Source organism: Rhinopithecus roxellana, chromosome 8 (assembly GCF_007565055.1).
Source record: "Rhinopithecus roxellana isolate Shanxi Qingling chromosome 8, ASM756505v1, whole genome shotgun sequence".
Lineage (NCBI taxonomy): Eukaryota > Metazoa > Chordata > Mammalia > Primates > Cercopithecidae > Rhinopithecus > Rhinopithecus roxellana.
In genome coordinates, this window is record NC_044556.1 from 73,148,125 (window position 1) to 73,172,946 (window position 24,822).

The 24,822-nt window shown below is 45.8% G+C and overlaps 2 protein-coding genes across 10 annotated transcripts in view; one reads left to right on the forward strand and one right to left on the reverse strand.

The window, feature by feature from the left end:
* Positions 1-153: 153 nt before the first annotated feature.
* On the forward strand, positions 154-12,196 carry C8H1orf74 (chromosome 8 C1orf74 homolog). Of its 2 annotated transcripts, XM_030935253.1 has the most exons (3): positions 154-1,020; positions 1,712-2,624; positions 12,058-12,196. In XM_030935253.1, exon 2 carries the CDS (start codon positions 1,787-1,789, stop codon positions 2,597-2,599), a length of 813 nt encoding a protein of 270 aa, XP_030791113.1. In that variant the 5' UTR covers positions 154-1,020; positions 1,712-1,786; the 3' UTR covers positions 2,600-2,624; positions 12,058-12,196. The 2 variants fall into 2 exon arrangements, with proteins under 2 accessions (XP_030791113.1, XP_010383290.2); XM_010384988.2 differs by lacking the exon at positions 12,058-12,196 and having other exon boundaries at positions 1,712-6,191.
* The window catches only part of TRAF3IP3 (TRAF3 interacting protein 3), a 34,267-nt gene continuing 12,527 nt past the window's right edge, over positions 3,083-24,822 (reverse strand). For 3 of the 8 annotated variants that reach the window (XM_030935251.1, XM_030935250.1, XM_030935247.1), the window contains 14 exons: positions 23,880-24,027; positions 23,676-23,733; positions 23,442-23,466; positions 23,141-23,170; positions 22,945-23,040; positions 12,340-12,411; positions 9,884-10,024; positions 9,637-9,774; positions 7,893-8,028; positions 7,230-7,292; positions 6,026-6,085; positions 4,798-4,934; positions 3,947-4,060; positions 3,255-3,347 (listed from right to left, as the gene is read on the reverse strand). In XM_030935251.1, the coding sequence (XP_030791111.1) occupies positions 3,255-3,347; positions 3,947-4,060; positions 4,798-4,934; positions 6,026-6,085; positions 7,230-7,292; positions 7,893-8,028; positions 9,637-9,774; positions 9,884-10,024; positions 12,340-12,411; positions 22,945-23,040; positions 23,141-23,170; positions 23,442-23,466; positions 23,676-23,733; positions 23,880-24,027 (1,311 nt within the window). Of the gene's footprint in view, positions 3,348-3,946; positions 4,061-4,797; positions 4,935-5,741; positions 6,086-7,229; positions 7,293-7,892; positions 8,029-9,636; positions 9,775-9,883; positions 10,025-12,339; positions 12,412-17,965; positions 18,945-22,944; positions 23,041-23,140; positions 23,171-23,441; positions 23,467-23,675; positions 23,734-23,879; positions 24,028-24,822 lie in introns of those variants that run through there. The other 5 variants (XM_030935248.1, XM_030935249.1, XR_004058660.1 and 2 more) reach the window with 5 other exon arrangements.

Here is a 24,822-nt window from a genome sequence, read left to right on the forward strand (position 1 = left end):
GTCCTGCTCCAAGTATAAATAAATTGGGGCCATTTGCTTAGATATTGGGGTTTTCTCAAGAAATCCTTTCCCTTTGTGGCATGGGTCAAATTGCTGGTAGTTAAAAAGGTGTTAACTCTTACATGAAATAACACTTTTTCTTTGTAATGACCTGACTGGAAAGCTTCTGTGTCATCACTTCTCATTTCTTGTTTGAAATCAGCAAACTGGATTCAGTAGACATGAACTTAAGCCTCATGAAAGTGGGGGTTTGGTCTGTTTTGCTCACTGCAATACCTCCAGGGCCTAGCAGCATGACTGGCACATATTTGTTCAAAGTGAATACTCACACCTTCACACTCTCCCTAGAGAGCTGTTCTTGTAGGCCTCTCAAATGTAGGATTTAGGGAAGTTAAAAAAAATTAAAACGTTTCAGCATCACCCACAGGTGAGGCTATTCTGCAAAATATGTTAATTGTCTTGAGGTATGTTTCGTCTGGAAAAAACGTATTTCCACAGACACAAATCAAAGGTGTTTATTAAGTGCTGTGTGCCCTGTTTCTGGATTCCCAGTCAAGTGGGACTCCAGACGTCGTAACACAAGAAGGAAGTTCTGCCAAGCAAAATGAGGGCAGCAGCGGGAAACCAGTTTCACCAGGTTCCGCCTTTTCTCGTTCACTTCCGCCCTTCCCAGTTCCTGAGCAGACAGGTGGGGCCGCATTCTGTCTGACCGGAAAGGGCGGGTCGCAGGGTTCCCCAAACTTCCGGCGCGCAGCAAGGCGGCCTCGCCAGTTGTTCTAACGCGAGGCGCGCGAGCTGCTGGATGACGTCACGGAAGGGGGGAAAAGAGGGCGGCACTCGAGTGGGTGCGCATGCGCAAGAAGGTGCCTGCCCGACTGGCGCAGAGCAGGCTGAGAGGGTCTTCCCAGCGTAGGCGGGATTTCCAGTGTTACTTGGGGACTAGCTGCCTTTCTGGCAGCAGGCAGGAAGCCGCAAAAAGTTTGTGAGCCCGCGAGCCTGTAGCGGACGTGGAAAAAGAACGTATGTGAGAGAGACTTATGCCTCATTTAGCAAATCACTGTAATATGCTCTGGTGTGGGGCGTGTGGATCGGAGAAATCCCATCTTCCAAGGGTCCTTGGTCGGACAGAAAGGGAAGGCGGGGCCAACAGAAGTTAAAATACTACCGTATGCAGTTCTAGCGGATTTCATTCATTCATTTTTATGTGTCAGGGTGAGATGGTTGTTAGTCCATATTCTGGTGTATATTAATCAAATTGCTATTCTTATAACTATTCTCTGGCGGGAAGAGTAGGGGAGTTGTCAGTGGAAAGGATACATTTGGAACTTGGAGCTGTGTCCCAGAAGGGCTTTTGGGCGAAATGCTGTGAATTTTGCCAAACACCGCCCCGCCTCCGCCTCTGCCCCAAGCTCCTTAAGGTTTGAACCAGAGAACGTAATTTACAACAGGTAAAATTTAGAATAAAAGCCAGAGGGAATATAAATCTAGCTATAAAGCTAGAAAAACACACGAATTTAAGATTGAGGGAGACCAAGTCAACCAGAAAAATCAGGTAGCATTGATCCTATCTTGTTTGGGCTGGGTCAACATTTCAAAGCAGAGGGAGGGACAGAATAACCTTTGGAAGATACTTCGACTGAACGGGACGGCTGTTGTCAGGTTTCGTGGTGTGTCACTGGCTGTTAATTCCCTGCTATTGCTTTGTTTCTAGGCCCCTCCTCAAGTGTCTGGCTTAAAGACGCCACCCAGGGAAGGGAACTCTGACTAGCTAAGGAGGCCATTCTTGATGTTGCTTCTAGATCTCATGTCATCACCGAGACCTCAGCTGCTGGTGGCAGCTGCTCAGCAGACCCTTGGCATGGGAAAGAGACGGAGTCCACCCCAAGCCATCTGCCTTCACTTAGCTGGAGAGGTGCTGGCTGTGGCCCGGGGACTGAAGCCAGCTGTGCTCTATGATTGCAACTGTGCAGGGGCATTAGAGCTCCAGAGCTATCTGGAGGAGCTGCAGGGGCTTGGCTTCCTGAACTTTGGACTTCACATCCTTGAGATTGGAGAAAACAGCCTGATTGTCAGTCCTGAGCATGTATGTCAGCACTTGGAGCAGGTGCTGCTTGGTACCATAGCCTTTGTGGATGTTTCCAGCTGCCAGCCTCACCCTTCTGTCTGCTCCTTGGACCAACTTCAGGACTTGAAGGCCCTCGTGGCTGAGATCATCACACATTTGCAGGGGCTGCAGAGGGACTTATCTCCCTCTGCAGTCTCCCACAGCAGGCTCCATTCCTCAGACTGGAATCTCTGTACTGTATTTGGGATCCTCCTGGGCTATCCTGTCCCCTATACCTTTCACCTGAACCAGGGAGATGACAACTGCTTAGCTCTGACTCCACTACGAGTATTCACTGCCCGGATCTCATGGTTGCTAGGTCGACCCCCAATCCTGCTGTATTCCTTTAGTGTCCCAGAGAGCTTGTTCCCAGGCCTGAGACACATTCTAAACACCTGGGAGAAGGACCTCAGAACCCGATTTAGGACTCAGAATGACTTTGCTGATCTCAGCATCTCCTCTGAGATAGTCACACTGCCGGCTGTGGCCCTCTGACTTTAACTCTCCTCTCATATAGAAGGTACTCAGTAAATGATCATCTCTAGGTTGGGGATGGCAAATAATCATCTCAACTGCCAATTCCAAGTGTCTTGAGTACACTAAGGCACAATGCTGTGATCAATTGGCTGCAAATGCAAAGGGCATGTAAACAGGTAGTGGTGGTGCTAGTAGCAAATTGGTAGATAGTACCTACTTGCCATTTCTATGCTAGGAAGTCCTTTTCACTGGATAAGAGGTAGAAGGAAAGAGGTGATAGAGGAAAAGCAGGGTGGTGGAAGACAAGCCAAACACTCTTGCATGATAACCGTCTAAATATACCTGCTCTGTGTGGGTGCTGTCTGCTAGGAAAGTAGGGCTGGGGGTTTCTCTGCGTGTTTATATGCCTGCAACTGAATTTGAGGAGAGTAGACCACCAGTATGCTTAAATATGTGGTACTTGTTAATGTAATACACCTTTCAGGAATAAACTGAGAGTTCTGAGGAACAGTCTGGTCAGGTGAAGTTTATTTACACTAGGTTAAGAAAATAACAAAAAGTCAGAAATCCTAAGTCAGTTGAAAAGCCCAAGCTGTAATGTACCCAAACCTTCTGAGTTTTTTGTTGAGTTGCTTGCTTCTGATTTTCACCCAAGACAGTTGTCACAAATTATTCAGATCATCAGGTTGTCTTTATTGGCCAGGAACACTGCCAGTGCTGCAGCAATCACCACCATCAGCATTGGGAGCCATCGCCCACATTGCCTCTGCAGAGGGACAGGGAGACAGAAGAAAGTGGCCATGAGTTGACTGGAAAAGATATAGGCAAAAATCTTTCTTCTTCCTACTCTAGCCCAGTGGAAAACCCTGGGTTGGTGGTGGAGAAAAAACTTTTTACTCTGTCTCCCACTCTGTCACCTGTCTTGGGGTAAAACCACTTAACCAGTGTTCTCTGGCCCAGGGAGCCATATCCATCAGGGACCAGATACATAAATACTGATATGAATAATGAAGGGTGGAAAATAACTCAGCAAAATTGTATTCTTTGTTTGTATTCCCCAGTACTTTTGTTGTCCTTCTATTCTTGCCACCATGCTTATCATAGACTAAAAGAACACCCTTTCATACTTTAGCTAAGAGTAAGTCTTTCCTTCTGGCATTGAGAGTTCCATGAAAGTTGGGCTTTGATGCACGAGTCCATTGTTTTTTCCAATGGTTGCCATAATGTCAGTATGTTATAAACCAAGCACAGTGGGACAGGATGGCCAGTTGTTGGTGTGGGCTGATACATTTTATCTGCAAATCTTAGTTGAGGAAGGAATCGTCCCATCATCCAGGGCTTTATGGGAAGGAGGGACCCTCTTACTCTGGGAGGCAGCTGCTGGCTCTGGTTCAGCTCTTCTCGACAGTGCTGCAGCTTACGCAGGCAGGAGAGATACTCGTCACTGAGGTTGTCTAATTCTGAATGCAGTTCTCTGCACTGGGGAGAACATCACCAAAGTCATCACTGTCACTTCTGTCTAGGACAGAGCCAGGTAAGGGAGACTGCCCTGTGTAAGTTTCACTCATTTGGAATTTTTACCACCATCCTCCCTTCCCAGCCATTCTCAGGGATTTGAGTTTGTCTTTTGACTGTCTCACATTGTCTGGAATGTGTTCATTTTAAATGATTGACAATAGTGCATATTATAATATTACATTTTATACATTTAAGTTCTTTTATATGACTTTACGTGCAAGTGCTTTGCAAATGAGAGACACTGAAAAATGAGGTTCTTATAGCACAAACAACCTAGAAGTGACCTTAGTACAAGTTTCTTTCCCAGGAGCTAGTTGCATATGAATACTTCTGGGGATGTGTATGTTTGTGAGTTGTACAAAGGAAGAGTTTTACTCTTTAAAAGACGTATAAGGACTTAAGATACTCAATGTGGGACGACATATTGAGAAGTTAATATTTTTATTAAATGTGTTTGAGTTTTGGTCGACTTTCTAAAAGGTAACCAGTTAATAAAACCTTGAATAGGAGTTGGTGTAAATAAGGAAGGGAAAAGATTGACAAGTCAGCCCAGAAGCACAGACACTTTATGTAGGCAAATGAATATCTGTGGGTATCTAGTCACAGCTTAAACTTTGAAATCCCTGCTCTTTGGCTGCCTCCCAGGTTTCTCTGCTATTCTGCAGATGAGCCCTCACTGTCTCAGATCACCCTCTCACCTCCTTTTCCTTGGCCTGGAGCTGCAAAGTCTTCTTTTGCAGCTGGTCTCTGAGATCCCAGTCTTTCTCCTTCCCTGTACCCTCAGGCTCCACTTCGTTAGGGAAGGACTTTGGACTCCACACGGGCAAAGCCTGATCTAAAAAAGCAGCCAGATTCTTGGTGATAGTGAGGCCCACACCTCTGAGGAAGGGCCCTGAGGGTGAGCCACTAGGAGTGGGGAGAGGGGAGGGAACTTGGGAGGACGTGCTCTTGGCTAGACTGATGGCATTCTTTGACATAAAGGTTAACTTCCACTAGGCCCCTGCTAAGCTTGGACAGACAGCTGGAATCTGAGCTCCTTGAGGGCAAGATTGGCATCTTTTCTTTGTATCCCCAGTCTTATCTAGTGCTAAATAATTTTAGTGAATACTTATTAATTGAATTTCATTGGTTGTATGTCACATTCTTCCTAGTTTGTCAGATAAGTTTGGTGGATGCTTTAATATAACCCCTTTTCCCTGATGTCCTCATTTGAAGTTGTGAAGATGGCAGTCATATCCTAAAATTTAATTTCATATGGTTAAAGATGGTTTTTTAGCCACCCTGCAGTCTTAGTCTTGGTGAAAAGAGCATGGACTAGGAGTCAGAAGTTTTGGATTGTTGTAGCTGTGTTGTTAGTCTGTGCCACCATAGACCTTCATGTTCTTATGCATACTATGTGGGCATAAACATTTCTGCATTATCTATTATATTATGCCCAGTGATTGTGAGGAGAAAACAAAAGGTCATGTGTAGTGGACAGGTGAGGAGCTATTGCCCCTCTGTATACACAGTGAATTCTCAGGAAACATGGACAGTAGACTCTCTAGGGCTAAGAGTGAGTTGACTCTGGCATGCTATGTGGTTTGGGGCTGGGGAGTTGGATGTGATTTGGAAAATCAAGTGTGTAAAAATTGACATGAAATCCTGAGTTCAAAATAAATTTATTGAAATGTTCAACATAAACATGTGCTTTCAGAGAGAATAGAAACCCTTTTTCACAGTTTATATACCTCAGGATAGAAGGCTAACTAGTTGAAGTGTCCTCAGAGCCAATGATCAGTCTTTAAAAAGCTCCCACACATCCTGGACTTAACAGACACTCAGAACTGGCTGGGACTCCAGGAGGTCATGTAGTCCATCCCGCTGCCTCTGGGCAGGTAAGGGAAGAGCAATATCTTAGAATCTGTGGTTAATAAATTTGCTGACCTTTCTTTGTTAAGAGTTTCTCCTGTTCTTGAAGCTGTAAGGATTGATTCTGAAGCAGACCTGTTGGAAAACACAAGGAACTTGTCTATGCTAGCATATTTACTACACAGAGTTTCTTTTCAGAACTTTGCCTAGAACCTTAGTTATTAAATATGTTCCCATCTGCTATGTGTTGAATTTTGTCCCCCAGAATCTATATGTTGAAGTCCTAACCCTCAGTACCTTAAATTATGACCTTATTTGGAGATAGGTTCTTTAAAAGATAATCAAAATAAAATGGGGTCATTCAGGTGGGCCCTAATCTAATATCACTGGTGTCCTTATAAGAAGGAGAAATATGGACACAGATATGTTCATGGGAAAGACAATGTGAAGAGACACAGAGAGAAGACGGCCGTCTACAAAGCCAAGGAAAGAGCCCTGGGATAGATCTTTCCCTAAATGCCCTCAGAAGGAAACACCCCTGCTGACATCTTGGATTTCTAGTCTCCAGAACTGTGAGACAATACATTTCTGTTCTTCAAGGCACCCAGTCTGTGGTACTTTGCTATGAATATAGCATCCTTATTTCTCCCCCTACCATGTCTCTATCTTCAAGTCTTTGCTTGAAGACTTTCCCTTTCCTCTGTGGTTGCTTTGTTCTCTTAATAATCATTGCTGTTTGCATGAAGCTTCTGTATCAGGTGTCAGAGGTTAAAGTGGTGGGCAACCAGCAGCGGTATTAATTGAGTCAGGTTCTCCAGCTTTTCAGAAACTGCTTTTCTTCTGAAAAGTCCCTTTTCCTCTTTGGGCCCAATATGTAGTTTTGAAGTGGACTGAGGCATGTATAGTGTAAGCTTATTTTCTAAACCATCTCTAGTGACAGGTCTATGTGACACATTCATGTACTTATAAATTACAATATATAAAATAAGAACTGCTTTAGGAAACCCAGTACTTAAAACAAAATCTGCAATTCTGGGGGAAATGTAAGTGGTGTCATTGGCATGGAAGGCGAAAAGTAGAAAAAAAAGAACAAAGGCTAATACATAATTTATGGAGAGCTATGTAAATGACCTCACTTCACAAGAAGAGGGTCTGAAAATGCACAGAGTTAGAGCATATGCCAAAGACTGGGCCATTAGTCCCTACTCTGGGTGCCTTTTATGGGCCAGGAGCCCCAGGAAAAGCCTGTGGACTTTCAGAATCTGGAAAGCGAACTTACTCTGCAACTGCTGTACTCTGGTCACCAGGGTGAGTTTCTCCGCCTCTGATCTTTTTAGTTGATCTGAAAATGCAATAATGCAAGCCAAAATAAAGGAACCCAAGACTTAATGAACTCAGTACTTAAGGATGGAAATTAGTAATAGATGCTGTCTTGTCGTGGCCTCTAACGTGTCTTCTGGAAGTTGTGTCCCAGTTCTGAAGAGGTAAACCAGAAGCCAAGTACCTCAGGTTTTGTGCATCAACAATGTTGGGTTGCATTGAGGCTTGTATTTACACACTATCTAGTCCTCAGACACAGAGGCTATGACTGAGAGACTTTCTCTATGCCTTGTGTTTCAACTGGCCTTTCCCTTTCAAATTAGGAATGTGGCCTTGACATATGTGACTGATGTGGGAGCAGCTGTGATCTGGCCCAGAGGGATGGGCTAAAAAAGAGAGCTAGACAAAAGGATACTCTGTCTGTTACAGTGAAATTAATTTTCAATTTTAGATGATTAAAACAGCCCTGCCTCTCCCTCAAGGTAAAATGAGATTACAAAGCCAATCAACCAATCAAGCAAACAAATAAAAGGCTGAAGCCTTTCTCTTAACTCAGTTTCTTTTTTCTTAGCTCACTTGGCCATGGCTCCCATGTGCCCAAAGCCTCCAAGGAGAAGAGTACCTTGTAGGTCCTGAGTATCCAAGCTGCACAGGTCTCTGTCCCCTTGCAGGCATTCAATCTTGGCCTGCAGTTCCTGGTGCTCATTCTCCAAAAATCGCAGGGCCTGGTTCATCTGTAAGTCCCTGCTATCTGCTCCCTGTAAGGAGGAGGAGGGGCCATATAGAAGGAGGTCAGTGTTGGGGTGGAGGTTGGGGGCAGGTACCATGGAAGAGGAAAATATAGAAAATTCTGGAGTTTTAGAGATAGAAGGAATGTTAGGTAGATGAGAAAATAGAGAAATCTTTCTTTTTTCCTATTCTTCCCTTTGCTTTGTTCCTCACATTTATAACAGCAAATTAGACTTGATATTCACAAGGAACTCGTGTCTTTTATTTATTTTTATTTTTAGAGATGGGGTCTCACTTTGTCACCCAGACTGGAGTGCAGTGGTGCCATCATAGCTCATTGCAGCCTTGACCTATTGGGCTCAAGCAATCCTCCCACCTTAGCCTTCTGAGTAACTGCGACTATAGGCATGTGCCAGTAGTTTTGAAGTGGACTGAGGCATGTGTAATGTAAGTTTATTTTCTAAACCATCTCTAGTGACAGGTCTAAGTGACACATTGATGTACATAAATTAGAATATATAAAATAAGAATTGCTTTAGGAAACCCAGTACTTTAAAAAAATCTGCCATTCTAGGGGAAATGTAAGTGGTTGTCATTGGCATGGGACTCATGTCTTGACACTTTGGTAAATCACCAAATTAAGGAATACGAAGTCATCAGTTTTCTAGATGTTTTCATTTTCTCTTTTATTCTTCCTCTAGCAGTATCAATTGTTTTTTTGTTAGGGTCTTTATTTTTTCCACAAAGATTCAAAGTTAAACCCTCTCCCCCCAAAATCTTCATAGGAGTTGCCTTATAGGTAATGGGAAGAAGAGAACAGCAAAGGTTGAGATGTGGATACCACTCAGAGTGACCAGTTAGGTTCACTCCTTTGATAAGACTCACATACTCTGTCTCTTATCAAGTGGGCTGTTCTGAGCCCTGTTTCAGGAAAATTATAAAGATCAGCTTTTGAGGTGGATCCTCAAAACTCCAAACCAAGTAAATAAATCTATGCAAAATAATAGCTAATATTTACTGAGTGCTTTTATGTGCCAGGCATTGTGCTAAGTACTTTACATGGATCATCTTACTTAATACTCAGAACAACCTTATGATGTAAGTACTATTATCCTCATTTTACAGATGGGGAAACCGAGTCTTAGGACAGATTGAAGATGATGGAACCCTTGAGGATGCCAAGAGTCTAATTGTAATTGCTAAATGTAATTGCTTAAAAAACACATTGGCAAAAAATGTTAGTACTCACCTGTAAATAAATTAGTGACATTTTTTCTTTGCCAACAGTGGGCAATTCTGAACTGGATGCTTTTTTGGGATGGAGTTTGGACAGTGGGTTGGGATATGACATTAGTAGGCTGATGTATATTCCAGCCAGTTCTTTTCGTTTGGATGGTGATAGTGTCATTCCAATGAACGCTTAGTTCATTTGCATGAGCAGTGCAGACATCCTTGCTAAACTCAAAATTAAATTTCAGAGCCAAAACAGTGAATTTGGTACAAAGTTGGTGGTGACTGAGGAACTGAAAGCCAGATGCTGTCAGCTGCCTTTGCAGTCCCTAATCCAGAACAGCTTCTTCATCACCACCCCTCCTCCCCATACCCTGTCTTCCCTCCCCACCCCCAGTGCCTGGTACCTGCAGTTTGGACTGAAGCACGTTGAGTTGGCTCTCCAGCTCCCTGTGCTGGGACCCAAGGGTGCTCCAGTCCTCCTTCAGAGCCTCGTACTGGCTCCTCCACTCTTCACACTTCTGCTCTGCCAGGGCCAGGGATCGCTGAGGGAGGTCAGAGAGGAGAGGGTTCCAGGGAGCTGTGCAGCTGGCTCCCTTGTTCCCCTAGCTGCCTGGAGTCCCCAACCCCAAGATCTATGTGGCATCCCCATACCTGTGTGCTCTGTAGTTGCTGCTCTGCATTCATTTTCTCCTCCAGCACTTTCTGCAGTGACTCCTTGGCCTTCTGCTCATAACTGTTTTTCTGGTCTTCCATCTCCAGTAGTACTTTTTTCATTCCCCAAGGGGAGTATTTCTGTAAATTTGATGCAATTCAACAAATACACATTGAACTTCTGTGTGCCAAATCCTGAACTGGGATACAGAAATGAAAAGAAGTTGGTTCTTCCCCCAGGCAGAGATACCAGTAATCTAGTGAGCCTTTTCTTTTAGGGTAGAGCTAGCAGGGAGAGTCCCTCAGGCAATGAGAGATGAGTAGGGGGCGTAATAAAGAGTGTCTTAGGCTTGCTGGACATTATATCTGAGGCCTTCCACAAGCTCTTGAAATCCAACATGTCTAAACAGGACTCATGTTTCTAAACATGTTCTTTTTTCTTGGGGTTCCTATCTCAGTGACCAGAATCATCATCCATCTAGTCTTTTCCAAACCCTAAACCGGGGAGTCAGTCTTCATTTTCTCTCTCATTTCCTTCCAGTAATCAGTTGGTCATTGAACCTTGACAGTTTCCTTCACAGTTCATATCTGTCTCCTGTCTGTCCCTACTGCTGCTTCCTTAGTTCAGGCTCTAGTAGTAGTGTTATGTGGATTAATGCAACAGCCTCCCTTTCTTCAAATCTTGCCTCCCTTCAGTCCCTTTTCAGTCCCACATTTAGAGGGTTCTTTCTAAAATGCAAATCTGATCTTGCCGCTTCCTGTATAAATTCTCCATGGATTCTCAGCATCCTAAGAATCACATCCAAACTCCTTGTCATGGCTCCACTTACATGCCTCGACTTTCATCCCATGCTACTTCCACCTAAGCTGAGATGTTTGCAGATCCCCTAGCACTCTGTTTTTTTGGCTTCTGCTTTTACCCATATAGCTTCTTCTGCCTAAAACTGGTTAACTTCTCCTCATACTCAAGATTCAGTCCAGTATCATCAGTTCTGATAAATTGACCAACTGCCCCCATCCCACAACGTCTTATAGATTAGGCAGTTTTTCTTAGTGTTCATAGTGTTCACATAGTATACCCTGCATGCCTCTATTATTCTACTCTGTTGACTCATCTGTCTTTCATACTGGATTGTAAACTCCTTCAGGGAGGGAGCATACTGCTGCTGCTTTAAAAAAAATCATTGTAGCTTCTCTACAATGCCTAATGAACTTAATGTTTTAAAATTAATACATTTGCGTTACAAAATTCCTCCTGGCTGCAGGATTAAGGAGACACAAGCGCAGCTTTGCAAATTCACTGGGGGTCTTGCCTTCTCCCTTTCTTTCATCTTTATGTCCTGTGATTTCGGAGAAGGCAGGCAAATTTTACTGTCAATTCTGGATTACCCACTGTATAAGCAGTAGACCAGATGACAAAAATTTAGGGATCAATATGAAATCATTTCCATTTAGCTTTGGAATTGTCTGAAATTTTGGATTTAAATTTGAGTGGGTCTTATAGTTTTGGAACTTTCATTAAAAACTAGATTCAGGAATTAACCTGGTTGAGGTCATATGTAGGGGATGTCCCAGTTATTGGACATCCAATGACCATCCATGCTGGGCACTGGTTATGTGTTATTCCCTACTGAAAATGAATAGATTGGCATTCTGGATTATATATTGGTCTCTTGTGAACTTGGTTGGCATTATTTAGTCCTGACAAAGCAAGTCATACTGAAAAAATGAAAGTTGTGGACCAAGAAACTTATAGACTCCATAAACTCTCTACCCCTGTAAGACGCCATCTATGTGGCCAACTATCTTCTCTCTCTAACTCCAGATGGGAGAAATCTGCCTGTTTCACCCCATTCTCTTATTTGACATCTCCCCACCTTTCAGGTATCCATCACTTCTCAAGTGTGAAAGCTGATTTCTTTCTATCTCTTGTAAACCAAGATTAGGCCAATCAGGAGATTACTAATGCTGGAAAATAGTGTTACAGAAGAGCCAAGTAAAAGAGCTTTTACATTCTTCTAGGGGTTGCTAGAAAAAACAGAAAAAAGTTGCCCATGGAATGAAAATCATTTTCTAAGACTTCGTTATAACATCTAACTCATCTGTTCAAAGATTAGGATATGTAAAGGTCTGTCTGGGTGGTGTGAATCTTTACCAAGGGCCTTTCCCTACAGTTTCAGGTATTTCAAGGTTCCCCTGGAGCTGACAAAGTGGTTAGTGCTGGGATTCCTCCAGGGTGCAACGAGAAGGATACTGGGAGAAAGGGAGAGGAAGAAGGATGGAGACAGTGATCTATTAGAGACTAAAGTGAAAATGGCCAAGCTAGAACTGGGTAAGTAGGAATCGGTGTGTTATTCTCTATCTGGTGGCATTTCTCAAAAGTAAGATTGAGGTTCAAACATTCTTCACATTTAATTCTAGATTCCCGAGATGGAAATGTCCTTCAGAATGCTTACCTGGGTACAGGTGTACAGCTGGTTTTCTAAGGATCTCAGTTTCCCCTTCAGTTTGTCTTCATTAAGCTGTCCCTGGAGCAAATGGGATGAGTTAACGAGTGTGGGAAAATCTAGTCTGCAAAGAGTTTGACTCTATATTCCTATCCTACTGCCCAGCACATGGTTGGTGCTCAAACAGTGAACTCTTTCAGGAGGCAGGCAGGAGCAAAGATGACAAAGGATGCTGAATAGAAGAGGATCTTCTCTTCTTTCTCTAGACTAGGACAAGAAAGAATCAGACTGGCCTCAAGTCCTCTTTTTACCTCCATTTTTATCAAATGGCTCAGGGTAGCATAGCAGGGGGGCCCTGGAAGGAAAGCTTCTAAGCTACCCTTTCGCTCACTACCTCTCTCCCCTCTCTAGGCACTTCTGCACTCCTCACCTCTTCTCAGTCTTGTACATGGACCTTTCCCTGTAAAATGTAGGCCAGTAAGGCTAACACAGTCTCCCCTCCCAGGAGAATGTTATTCCCTCCTTTACCCTCAATTATGAGCTTATTTGTATCTCCTCAACATTCCTATGTTGAAATCCTAAGCCCCGAGTGCCCCAGAATGTGACCATATTTGGAGACAGGGTCTTTAAAGATGTAGTTAAGTTAAAATGAGGCCATTAGGCTGGGCCCTAATCCAATATGATGGATGTCCTTATTAAAAGAGGAGATCAGGGCACTGTGGGAAGGCCACGTGGAGACACAGAGAGAGATGGCAATCTGTAAGCCGGGGAGAGAGACCACAGGAGAAAAGAACTCTGCTGACACCCCGATCTCAGACTTTTAGCCTCCAGAACTATGAGAAAATAAGTTTCTGTTTTTGAAGTTCCCCTGACTGTGGTACTTTGTCATAGCAGCCCTAGGAGGTTAATACACTTCCCTCCCTGCCACACACACCTCCACATGCACACGTACACTTCCACATGCACACATACACCTCCACATGCACACACACACCTCCACATGCACACACATGCACACCTCCATATGCACACACACACCTTCACATGCACATGCACACCTCCATATACACATATACACCTCCACCTGCACACACACCTTCACATGCACACGCACACCTCCATATACACATATACACCTCCACCTGCACACACACCTTCACATGCACACGCACACCTCCATATACACACACACCTCCACCTGCACACACTTCACATGCACATGCACACTTCGACCTGTGCACACACACACCAAATGCACATGCACACCTCCACATGCACACACACACCTCCACATGTACACACACCTCCACCTGCACACACATACACCACATGCACACATACACGTCCACCTGCACACACACACCTCCACCTGCACACGCACACCTCCACCTGCACACGCACACCTCCACCTGCACACGCACACCTCCACATGCACACGCACACCTCCACCTGCATACATACACCTCCACCTGCACACACACCTCCACCTGCACACGCACACCTCCACGTGCACAGATACACCTCCACTTGGACACACACACACCTCCACATGCACACAGACACCTCCACCTGCATACACACACCTCCACATGCACAGATACACCTCCACCTGCACACACACACCTCCACCTGCACACATACCTCCACCTGCACATGCACACCTCCACATGCACACGCACACTTCCACCTGCACACATACACCTCCACCTGCACACACACCTCCACCTGCACACATACCTCCACCTGCACACGCACACCTCCACATGCACAGATACACCTCCATCTGCACACATACACACCTCCACATGCACACACACACCTCCACCTGCACACGCACACCTCCACATGCACAAATACACCTTCACCTGCACATGCATACCTCCACATGCACATGCACACTTCCACCTGCCCACACACACCTCCACCTGCACACGCACACCTCCACCTGCACACGCACACCTCCACATGCACAGATACACCTCCACCTGCACACACCTCCACATGCGCACACACACCTCCACATGCACAGATACACCTCCACGTGCACATGCACACCTCCATCAGCACACGCACACCTCCACCGGCACACGCACACCTCCACCGGCACACGCACACTTCCACTTGACACATACACCTCCACCTGCACACATACACCTCCACATGCACAGATACACCTACACCACACACACACACACACCTCCACCTGCACACACACACACCTCCACCTGCACACATACCTCCACCTGCACACGCACCTCCACCTGCACACGCACACCTACACCTGCACACACACCTCCACCTGCACACACATCTCCACCTGCACACACACACCACATGCACAGATACACCTCCACCTGCACACATACACACCTCCACGTGTACACACACACCTCCACCTGCACATGCACACCTCCACATGCACAAATACACCTTCACCTGCGCACGCACACCTCCACATGCACACGCACACTTCCACCTGCCCACAGACACCTCCACCTGCACACGCACACCTCCACATGCACAGGTACACCTCCACATGCCCACACACACCTCCACATGCACAGATACACCTCCACATGCACACACACACCTCCATCGGCACACACACACCTCCACCAGCACACACACACCTCCACCGGCACATGCACACTTCCACCTGCACACATACACCTCCACCTGCACACGCAAACGTCCACATGCACAGATACACCTCCACCTGCACACACACACACCTCCACATGCACACACACACCTCCACATGCACAGATGCACCTCCACCTGCACACGCACACCTCCACCTGCACACGCACACTTCCACCTGCACACATACACCCCCACCTGCACACATACACCTCCACCTGCACATACCCCTCCACCTGCACACGCAAACCTCCACATGCACAGATACACCTCCACCTGCACACATACACACACCTCCACATGCACAGATACACCTCCACCTGCACATGCACACCTCCACCTGCACACGCACACTTCCACCTGCACACATACACCCCCACCTGCACACACACCTCCACCTGCACATGCACACCTCCACATGCACAGATACACCACCTGCACACACACACTTCCACCTGCACACGCACACCTCCACCTGCACACACACACCTCCACCTGCACACACACACCTCCAGCTGCACACGCACACCTCCATATGCACACGTACACCTCATGCACACACACACCTTCACATTACACATGCACACCTCCACATGCACACCTTCACATTCACACGCACACCTCCATATGCACACACACACCTCCACATGCACAGATACACCTCCATGTGCAGATACACCTCCATATGCACAGATAAACTTTCATATGGGCGCACACACACCTCCATATGCACACACACCTCCACATGCACAGATACACCTCCACCTGGACACACACATCTCCACCTGCACACACACACTTCCACCTGCACACACACACCTCCAGCTGCACACGCAAACCTCCATATGCACACGTACACCTCATGTACACACACCTTCACATGCATATGCACACCTCTACATGCACAGATACACCTCCACATGCACACGCACACCTCCACATGCACATGCGCACCTCCACATGTACACACGCACCTCCACATGCACACACACACCTCCATATGCACAGATACACCTCCATATGCACAGATACACCTTCACATGGGCACACACACACCTCCACATGCACACACACCTCCATATACACACACACCTCCACCTGCACATACACACCTCCACCTGCACACACACACCTTCACATGCACACACATAGCTCCACATGCACACGCACACCTCCACCTGCACACATACACCTTCACATGAACACATACGCCTCCATATACACACACATACTTCCACCTGCACACACACCTTCACATGCACACGCACACCTCCATATGGACACACACAATTCCACCTGGACACACACACTTCCATCTCCACACACATACCTCCACCTGCATACGTACATTTCCACATGCACATGTACATGTTAGACTCAAGATGAGAACTTCTTTAAGAAAGCAAGAAATGGAGAGATATTAAAACAGAGTAAGAGCGGCAGGGGGTGTAAGGGAGCTTCGCAGAAAGTCACATTCTATTTATTCATAAGCTGGGTCTGTCTAATGGTATTTTGGACATTCCAAGAAAGATGCTAATCTCAAGGGTGAGAGGGGAGCAAGGTCAGCACGAAGAGCCAATCTCTGTTTCTCAGTTTTTCAGTATTTCAGCTGAGTAGCTACAGCTTCCCTGCCACTTTGTTGTCCCCTCCCTTTGTAGACTTGCCCCTTTTGCCCAGGTAGAGGTTTTGTTCTTCTAGCCTGGAGTTTTGTGTAGGGTGTATGTGTGTAGGGGAGGGGGTGGGGGAGCCATCAATGAGAGCCAGTTTTCCAGAGAAAGGGCAGTGACCGGTTTTCCTATCCTTTCTCTGGCTTTTTCCAACCAGGCCAAGTGGGACACTTGTGAGGTCTTGAAATTCCACCTCTCTTTAGGCCTGAGATGCCATGGGCCCTCTCAGCCAGATGGCCTGGACGTTTCCATCTCTTGTAACATTTCCGGTCTGTAACGGTCTGGGGGTAGAGGAGGGGGCTCGGCTTTGAGGTCTGCCTCCCTCAGTGAGTTTCAGGGTGCCTGGGGGAGGCAGGAAGTGGTATCTCGCAGCTCCTGTTTTGATCTTGTTTGGCTTATTCTTCTAACCATGGGAGCCAGGGGGTGCCCCCACCCTTTCTGCTTCCTGTGTTACTCAGCTGGGGCTTGCAAAAGCAAAAAGTGTTGCCAAAAATAATTTTTTAAAGTGCCTCCTGCTATTAATGTTTTTCCTAACCTCTCATGTGAGGGAAAGCAGAGAGTCAGGGATTTGGCATCTACAATAAGCACAGGGCTTTGGGACCGATGGAAGACGTGGAGAAAGACTTCTACTGTTTGAGCTTTGAAGTAACTGGTAAAACGCTGCATTCTGCTGTGACCTGTTCATTGTCAATCCACAGGTCCTGAACTGGCTCTACACCTACCTCCTCTGGTTCACATCTTCCGGCTCCGCACATTTGCCTTTGCCCAGACTCTTTCTATGCAGAATGCAATCAAACCTACCAAGTTTAAGGTTTATCTTGCTATATTTGGGGAAGAAAACAGGCCTAAGGCAATATTCTTACAATTTTCCCAGTCTCCTACCCTTTTGGGGTATCTCCTCTCTCCCCATTCCATAGTATGGCTTTAATCCAATATTTTACCTCTTTCAACTGTTTTTATATTGGCCCAACCCCAGATTACTTTTCCATTTGTGTTGCAGCGGAAGACAATTTACAATAGCCCCTTCAGTGGGGATGAAGGGCCACCCAAGTCTGAAGCTTGAACGAAACCTCTTTCCATAGCTCTGCTTTTCTGGACTCCCCAAGACGTCACAAAAGTCGCAGCCAAGTTGTTGCAAATGGGGCATGTAGTTTGCTGGTCTGAGCCCCAGGGCTCCCCACACTGAAGCCCAGTGTTACAGTATGTGGTAAGAAGCACTTTTTACAGGCCTACCGCTGATGTTCTAGGCAGTTAGACCCCTGGAGCCCAGGGCTCAGAGGGCATATAACCCCCAGTGAAGAGAGGAGCAAGGCGGAGGCCATACACACCTGGTGCCGATCTGAGGTCTTCAGCTCCTGCTTCTGCGTGGTTTTCCCCTGCCTCTGATCTGCTCTCCAGAAACACCACCACCTCACCACGGAAGCACCAGCCCACAGCTCATCTCTCTGCTCTAGTAGAGGTTGCTTAGGGCTTGCAGCCAATCCCCGCTGCGCTGTCATCTCAAAATCTTAATTCCATGATGCAGATCTTCAAACCCAAGTCTGCCCTGCTCTCGTTTTTGTATTGCACAATATTGAAAGCTTGCTTTCTCTGCTAGTAGAGCTGTTTCTGCCCTGAAGGTTGGACCCTGTTCAGGACCCCAGGGCCTATGGTATCCAAAAGGCCCAGAGACATCTGGAGGTGAAGCCAATGGAGGGAGCTGATCCTTGGGGTTCTAATAGGGAGTTTGTGGTGAGTTCTCAGCATGTGAAGTTAGAAATTCAAATTTATGAAGGTCAAATGGCAAAAATAAAGATCTGAACCAGTTCTGGCCACTTTCTTCCTATTATTTTCCCCAGATACCACAGTTTGGGGCTATACTTTTATTGAAGTTGAGGCTTTCATGGAAGAGATAGAGAGTTGAATTGCCTTATTTTAAGGGAAACAATAGCTGTTAACTGAAAAAGTCTGAGACTGTTTTTCTTTAAAACTGGAAGCTAGGGGGTTGGTAGGGAGGAGGGACGAAGAAGAGAAGGGTGAGGATTGGGAGGGGTGAGAGGAAGGGAGGGAGAAAACCACAACCAAGGGAACTTCTGCTCTTGGGCTAGAGCATGGGGTGAAACTCCTCCTTGGAGACAAACCCAGAAATGTCTCTTAATATATCCCCCCTCATTCCCATAAAGCTTGCTTTGATTCAAGCTCTGGTTGTGTCTTACCTGGGATATTACAAGACTTTCAACTCCCCCAGTCCCAGCTTGGAGCCAGGGTTCTTATTGCTATGAATCCTTGAAACCTCCCTGCTCTTTTTTTTTTCGAGACAGGATCTTGCTCTGTTACCGCATGCAGGAGTACAGTGGTGCAGCCTGGACCTCCTGGGCTTAAGCGATCCTCCTGCCTCAGCCTCCCAAGTAGCTGGGACTATAGGTGTGTACTACCATGCACGGCTAATTTTTTTTTCTTTTTTTTTTTTTTTAGTAGAGATGAGGTCTCACTATGTTGCCCAGGCTGGTCTTGATCACTCAAGTGATCCTTCTGCCTTGGCCCCCCAAAGTGTTGGGATTACAAGTGTGAGACACTGCATCCAGTTGGAAGTTAGAGAACCTTTTAAGACAGAGATCTGATCATTCACAAGTCATTTCCTCAGATAGTATTTGCATACCTTCTAAGGATGAGCCAGACATTGCTAAGTGTAGAACTCTAAACCTCAATAAGGCATAGTTCCATTCCTACTCAGCTTATTACCTACAGTAGTGTTTCTCAAGCTGGGTAGCATGCATTCTAATGGATCTCTGATTTTATATATTTATATCTATGGGTTTCCTTTAAAAATGGGTCCATGCATTATTCAAGTTTGAAATACCTTGTTCAACAGAAAAAGTTTAAGACCTATAATTCTAAAGACCTGTCTGAGATCCTTTCTTTGGCACTACTTTGACATACCTTCTTTTCAGCCATACTCTGCATACCCAATTCTTTGCCATACATAGGCCTGTAATCATTCCAATTCCTTTACCTTAAACACTCTTCTACTTTCTGCTTTTTTTCCTCATCATCACTCTTGCTTCTCTACTGGTGAGCTCCTACTCATCCTTCAAGATTCAGCTAAAATGGTTTCTTTATTTTTATTTTTTTGAGACAGAGTCTTGCTGTGTCACACAGGCTGGAGTGCAGTGGCGCAATCTCAGCTCACTGCAACCTCCAGCTCCTGGGTTCAAGCGATTCTTGTGTTTCAGCCTCCCGAGTAGCTGGGACTTCAGGCATGTACCATCACACTCAGCTACTTTTTGTATTTTTAGTAGAGACGGGTTTTCACCATGTTGACCAGGCTAGTCTCGAACTCCTGGCCTCAAGTGGTCTCCCCACCTTGGCCTCCCAAAGTGCTGGGATTATAGGTATGAACTGCCGTGCCTGGCTAGGTTTCCTTCCTTTAAAGCCTTCCCTATTCCACCTCTGGCAGAATAATTGCTGCCTTCTTTCTCTTTTCCCTGCATCTGCTGTATGCACTGCTGCTATAGCCTTATTATACTGTTTTGGTGTTATTTATTACATGTCTCTGTCTTCATGGCTGGACTGTGAGTTCCTCAAGAGTTAGGACCATAATGCTTTTTGTCCCTGTAGCACAAGACCCAGCACAGAGTTGGAACTTATCAAATGACTGTCAAACAAATGAGCGAGATGATCTCAATTTAGTTCAGGACCAGAAACCACCTCACATGCACAGCTATCTGCCCCAAGTTCCTACTCTCAATGAAAATGATCTAACAGTCAGGAGCCCTGACCGTGGATTGAAAAATCCAGGTACAATGTCTGACATGAGGAGCAAGGCTGAGCTTAGGAAGTCTTATTTTAACATCGCCGCAACTTCTCAGTTTTGTTCCATACTCTCCCATCATCTTTCTTTCTCTGCTGAAGCCATCTTTGAGGTAGGGTGACATGTCACACAGGCCGGTGAGGTTGTGTGCTCTGTCTCTTTCCACCTGGTGCTTTATGCTTTGGTGGTGTCGAGCTGCTTGTAGCTCATACTAATACATGAATTTATAATATATACTAATTTACAGGTTTCAACATGGGGATTCTGAGGAACCTTGGGAATCCCCAAGACCCTTTTAAGGGATGAGCAAAGTCTTACTTTTCCTAATGACATATTTGTGTAAGACTGAATTTTTCTTTATGTTTAAACCAATAGATTGAATACAGTAGTAAATAGGAGAATCTAGCTGTCTTTTTTTCAGGCAGACATTAAAAATATTTGCAAAAGGGTAAAGCAATGACACTCCTGTCACTAATTTTGTTTTTGAAAATGGTTCTTTTTCTTTTTCTTTTTTGAGATAGAGTTTCACTCCCATCGCCCAGGCTGGAATACAGTGGTACAATCTTGGCTTACTGCAACCTCTGCCCCTGGGGCTCAAGAGATTTTCCTGCCTCAGCCTCCCGAGTTGCTGAGACTACAGGTGCATGCGAATGCACCTGGCTAATTTTTTGTATTTTTAGTAGAGACAAGGTTTTGCCATGTTGCCCAGGCTGGTCTTGAACTCTTGAACTCAAGTGATCTGCCTGCCTTGGCCTCCCAAAGTGCTGGGATTACAGGTGTGAGCCACCGCGCCCAGACTGTTTTTCTTAAAACATATAATTTAGATTAGCATGAAATATTTTACTATCATTTTAAAATTAATAATTCTTTCTCAATTTGTCTTAATTTCTTTCTTCTTTCTTTTTCTTTCTTTCTTTTTTTTTTTTTTTGTGAGAGGGAGTCTTGCCTTGTCACTCAGGCTGGAGTGCAGTGTCACGATCTTGGCTCACTGCAACCTCCACCTCTCGGGCTCAAGTGATTCTTGTGGCCCAGCCTCCGGAGTAGCTGAGATTACAGGTGTGCACCACCACGCCTGGCTAATTTTTGTATTTTTAGTAGAGACAGGGTTTTGCCATGTTGGCCGGGCAGGTCTCTAACTCCTGACCTCAGGTGATCTTCCTGCATTGGCCTTCCAAAGTGCTGGGACTTACAGGTGTGAGGCACTGTGCCTGGCCAACTGTTTTAATTTCTAAAATGGTAAATAAAAACATCTCTTATATATTTCCAATAATTGAAAAAGTATGAAGGAATCCTGAAATAAAAAAATTGGAGAACCATTTTATTAGACTGTGTCATGCCTTTAGATTTTTTTTTTTTTTTTGAAATGGATTCTTGCTCTGTTGCCCAGGCTGGAGTGCAATGAGGTGATCTCAGCTCACTGCAACCTCCGCCTTCTTGGTTCAAGCAATTCTCCTGCCTCAGCCTCCTAAGTAGCTGGAATTACAGGCATGTGCAACCACACCCAGCTAATATTTTTGTATTTTTAGTAGAGACGGGTTTTTGCCCTGTTGGCCAGGCTGGTCTTGAATTCCTGACCTCAGGTGATCCACCCGCCTCGGCCTCCCAAAGTGCTGGGATTACAGGTGTGAGCCACCACGCCTGGCTTGCCTTTAGATCTTTGCCTATACCCCAACTAGAATACTATTTCTGCTTCCATATTTTCCTGGCAAATGCTTATATAAGCATTCCCCTGGCTCTTTACTTCTCTGGAGTCACTCATTCCTTCTTGTATTTTCCTATATCTTAAAAACATTTCTTTTATTTTTCATGTTTTTGTATTGTTTAGTCATGTGTCTTTCTTACAAAACCATGAGCCTTCTCAAAGCAAGAACCCTATCTAAATAATCTCATTATTTCTAGTGCTAGTCCAGTGTTCTGTATAGAGGACATAACCTATGAATATTGTACATTGAATGGACCGAAATCAAAGGCCTGAATTTTAGCTCCAGATCTGCCACTAACTAGCTGTGTGACTTTTGGCAAGTTACTTGACCCCTGTGAAACTCAGTGTCTTCCTGGGCAAAATAAGAGTATTAGACCAGATTGTCTCTAAGGTCCCTTCCCACTCTGATATTTTTGTTTGGACTGAGTGTGTACGTGGCATGCTAGTTTGGATAAATATTGGTGTGAATCCCATACAAAAATATTTGGCATTTACCATATTCAGTAATATAAACTATATTGGGGTCTTCCTTCATTCCTTCCAACAAATTAAAAAACGGGAATTCTTGCCACTTTTGGTTCTGGGTCTTCCTTGGATATGTAGCACCATGACCCTCAGGTGATGACCCATATATTTACTGTGACCTGTTTGACTTCTAGGTCTGAGCACTATCCGCCTCATCTTCTGCCTCTTCCCAGCTCACTTTTCAGTAGTGAGAAAACCCCTTCTCTTACTGTGATGATGTGGAAAGAAAAATGAGATAGGAACACATAGAAGCCCATGAGTTTTGTTCAAAAAAAATTTCATTCCCTTACCTTCCAAGAGCTGTCAGAGGCCTGAATCAGAGTGGACAGTAGGTCTTGGAGAATCACCATTTTCTGTTTTAGGACCAGCTCCCTTTGTAGGGCCTCCTGGGGGTGCGGGAAAAAAGTGCAAGAGGGTAAGATTAACCTGGAGGATCAGCGGGTAGGTGGATGGAGGAACTGAGGGGAGAGGTCACATGCCACTTACTTTGAGGTAATCGGAAAGCTGGATGATTTCCTGGAGAGAAAGAACAAGGGTATTCAAAATGTCTCTAAGTCCCCTGAAACCCTGTGACATAGAACCTACACCTGGGTTGGCTTGTGTAGAGCAAACCTCTTCTGCTTGGGCTCTTGACAGCGTCCATTTAGTCCCCATGTCTATGCTCAGTATCCCCTTGCCATCCAGGAAGAAGATGCCCCTCCATCCCAGCCAAGTTTATCATGGAATTCCAGAATGTCAGAGCTTAATACTTTCTGATTCGACCCCTTCAAAGTGAATATGTGCTTACCTTATCCAGAACTGCAACTCCGTAACTGGAAAGAGAAGAAATTGAAAATAATGATAATGGACTAAAGAATCAAGTCAGGAGGCAGTGGGTTGATTCCTTCTGAAATCCCTTCTGAAGACCCAGTAGGGTGGGGAAGGGCTTCCTCTTTCTTAATTAAAGTGGACATAGAAATTCATTGTGTTCTCTCTAGAGAGGAATGAATGGGATGTGAGAAGGTTAGGGTCAGGAACTTACTTGGTTTGCTGACTGGCATCGTTCTTAATTGTTGGTCCTTCTGCCTTTGTCTGAGTACCTGAGAGAGGATAAGTTGATTTAGAACTTATGGGGAGGAAGTGAGGGAAGTGGGGAGGGGCAGGGACTCTCCATTGCCGGTGAGCTGGGACAGCTGTCTCAGGATTCTCTGCAGGCTCTGTGGAGTGAGGGAGGCTCTGCTCTTACCACGGTGGTGTTTGGGTGGCTTCTTGATGGGAGGGTCCTGTGGAGGAAGGCACCCAGACTGTGAGGAGAGGTGGTCAGTCAGATCCCTGCAGATGCCTGAGGGAGGAGGATGCTGGGCTGGAAAGACCTCAGAGCTGGTGCCTGCCACCTGGAAGGCAAGTGGGGAATGCTGAAAACCACTGCCTGGAGCCTCTTGAAAGATTCTCTTGATGATTTCAGAAGGAAGAACCAACCATCATGTCTATTGTGGACTGAATGTTTATTGTCCCCCCACCCAAATTTGTGTGTTGAAATCCTAACTCCCAAAGTGATAGTATTGGGAAGCGGAGTCTTTGAGAAATAATTAGGTCAGAGCAGGGAGCCCTCATGAATGGGACTAGTGCTGTTATAAGAAGAGACATGAGAGACATGGGTGGGGGCGGAGCAAGATGGCCGAATAGGAACAGCTCCAGTCTCCAACTCCCAGTGCGAGAGACACAGAATACGGCTGATTTCTGCATTTTCAACTGAGGTACTGGGGTCATCTCACTAGGGAGTGCCGGACAATTGGTGCTGGTCAGCTACTGCAGCCCGACCAGCGAGAGCTGAAGCAGGGCGAGGCATTGCCTCACCTGGGAAGCGCAAGGGGGAAGGGAATCCCTTTTCCTAGCCAGGGGAACTGAGACACACAACACCTGGAAAATCGGGTAACTCCCACCCCAATACTGCGCTTTAAGCAAACGGGCACACCAGGAGAATATATCCCACACCTGGCCGGGAGGGTCCCACGCCCACGGAGCCTCCCTCATTGCTAACACAGCAGTCTGCGATCTAACCGAAACGGCAGCATCAAGGCTGGGGGAGGGGCGCCCGCCATTGCTGAGGCTTAAGTAGGTAAACAAAGCCGCTGGGAAGCTCGAACTGGGTGGAGCTCACAGCAGCTCAAGGAAACCTGCCTGTCTCT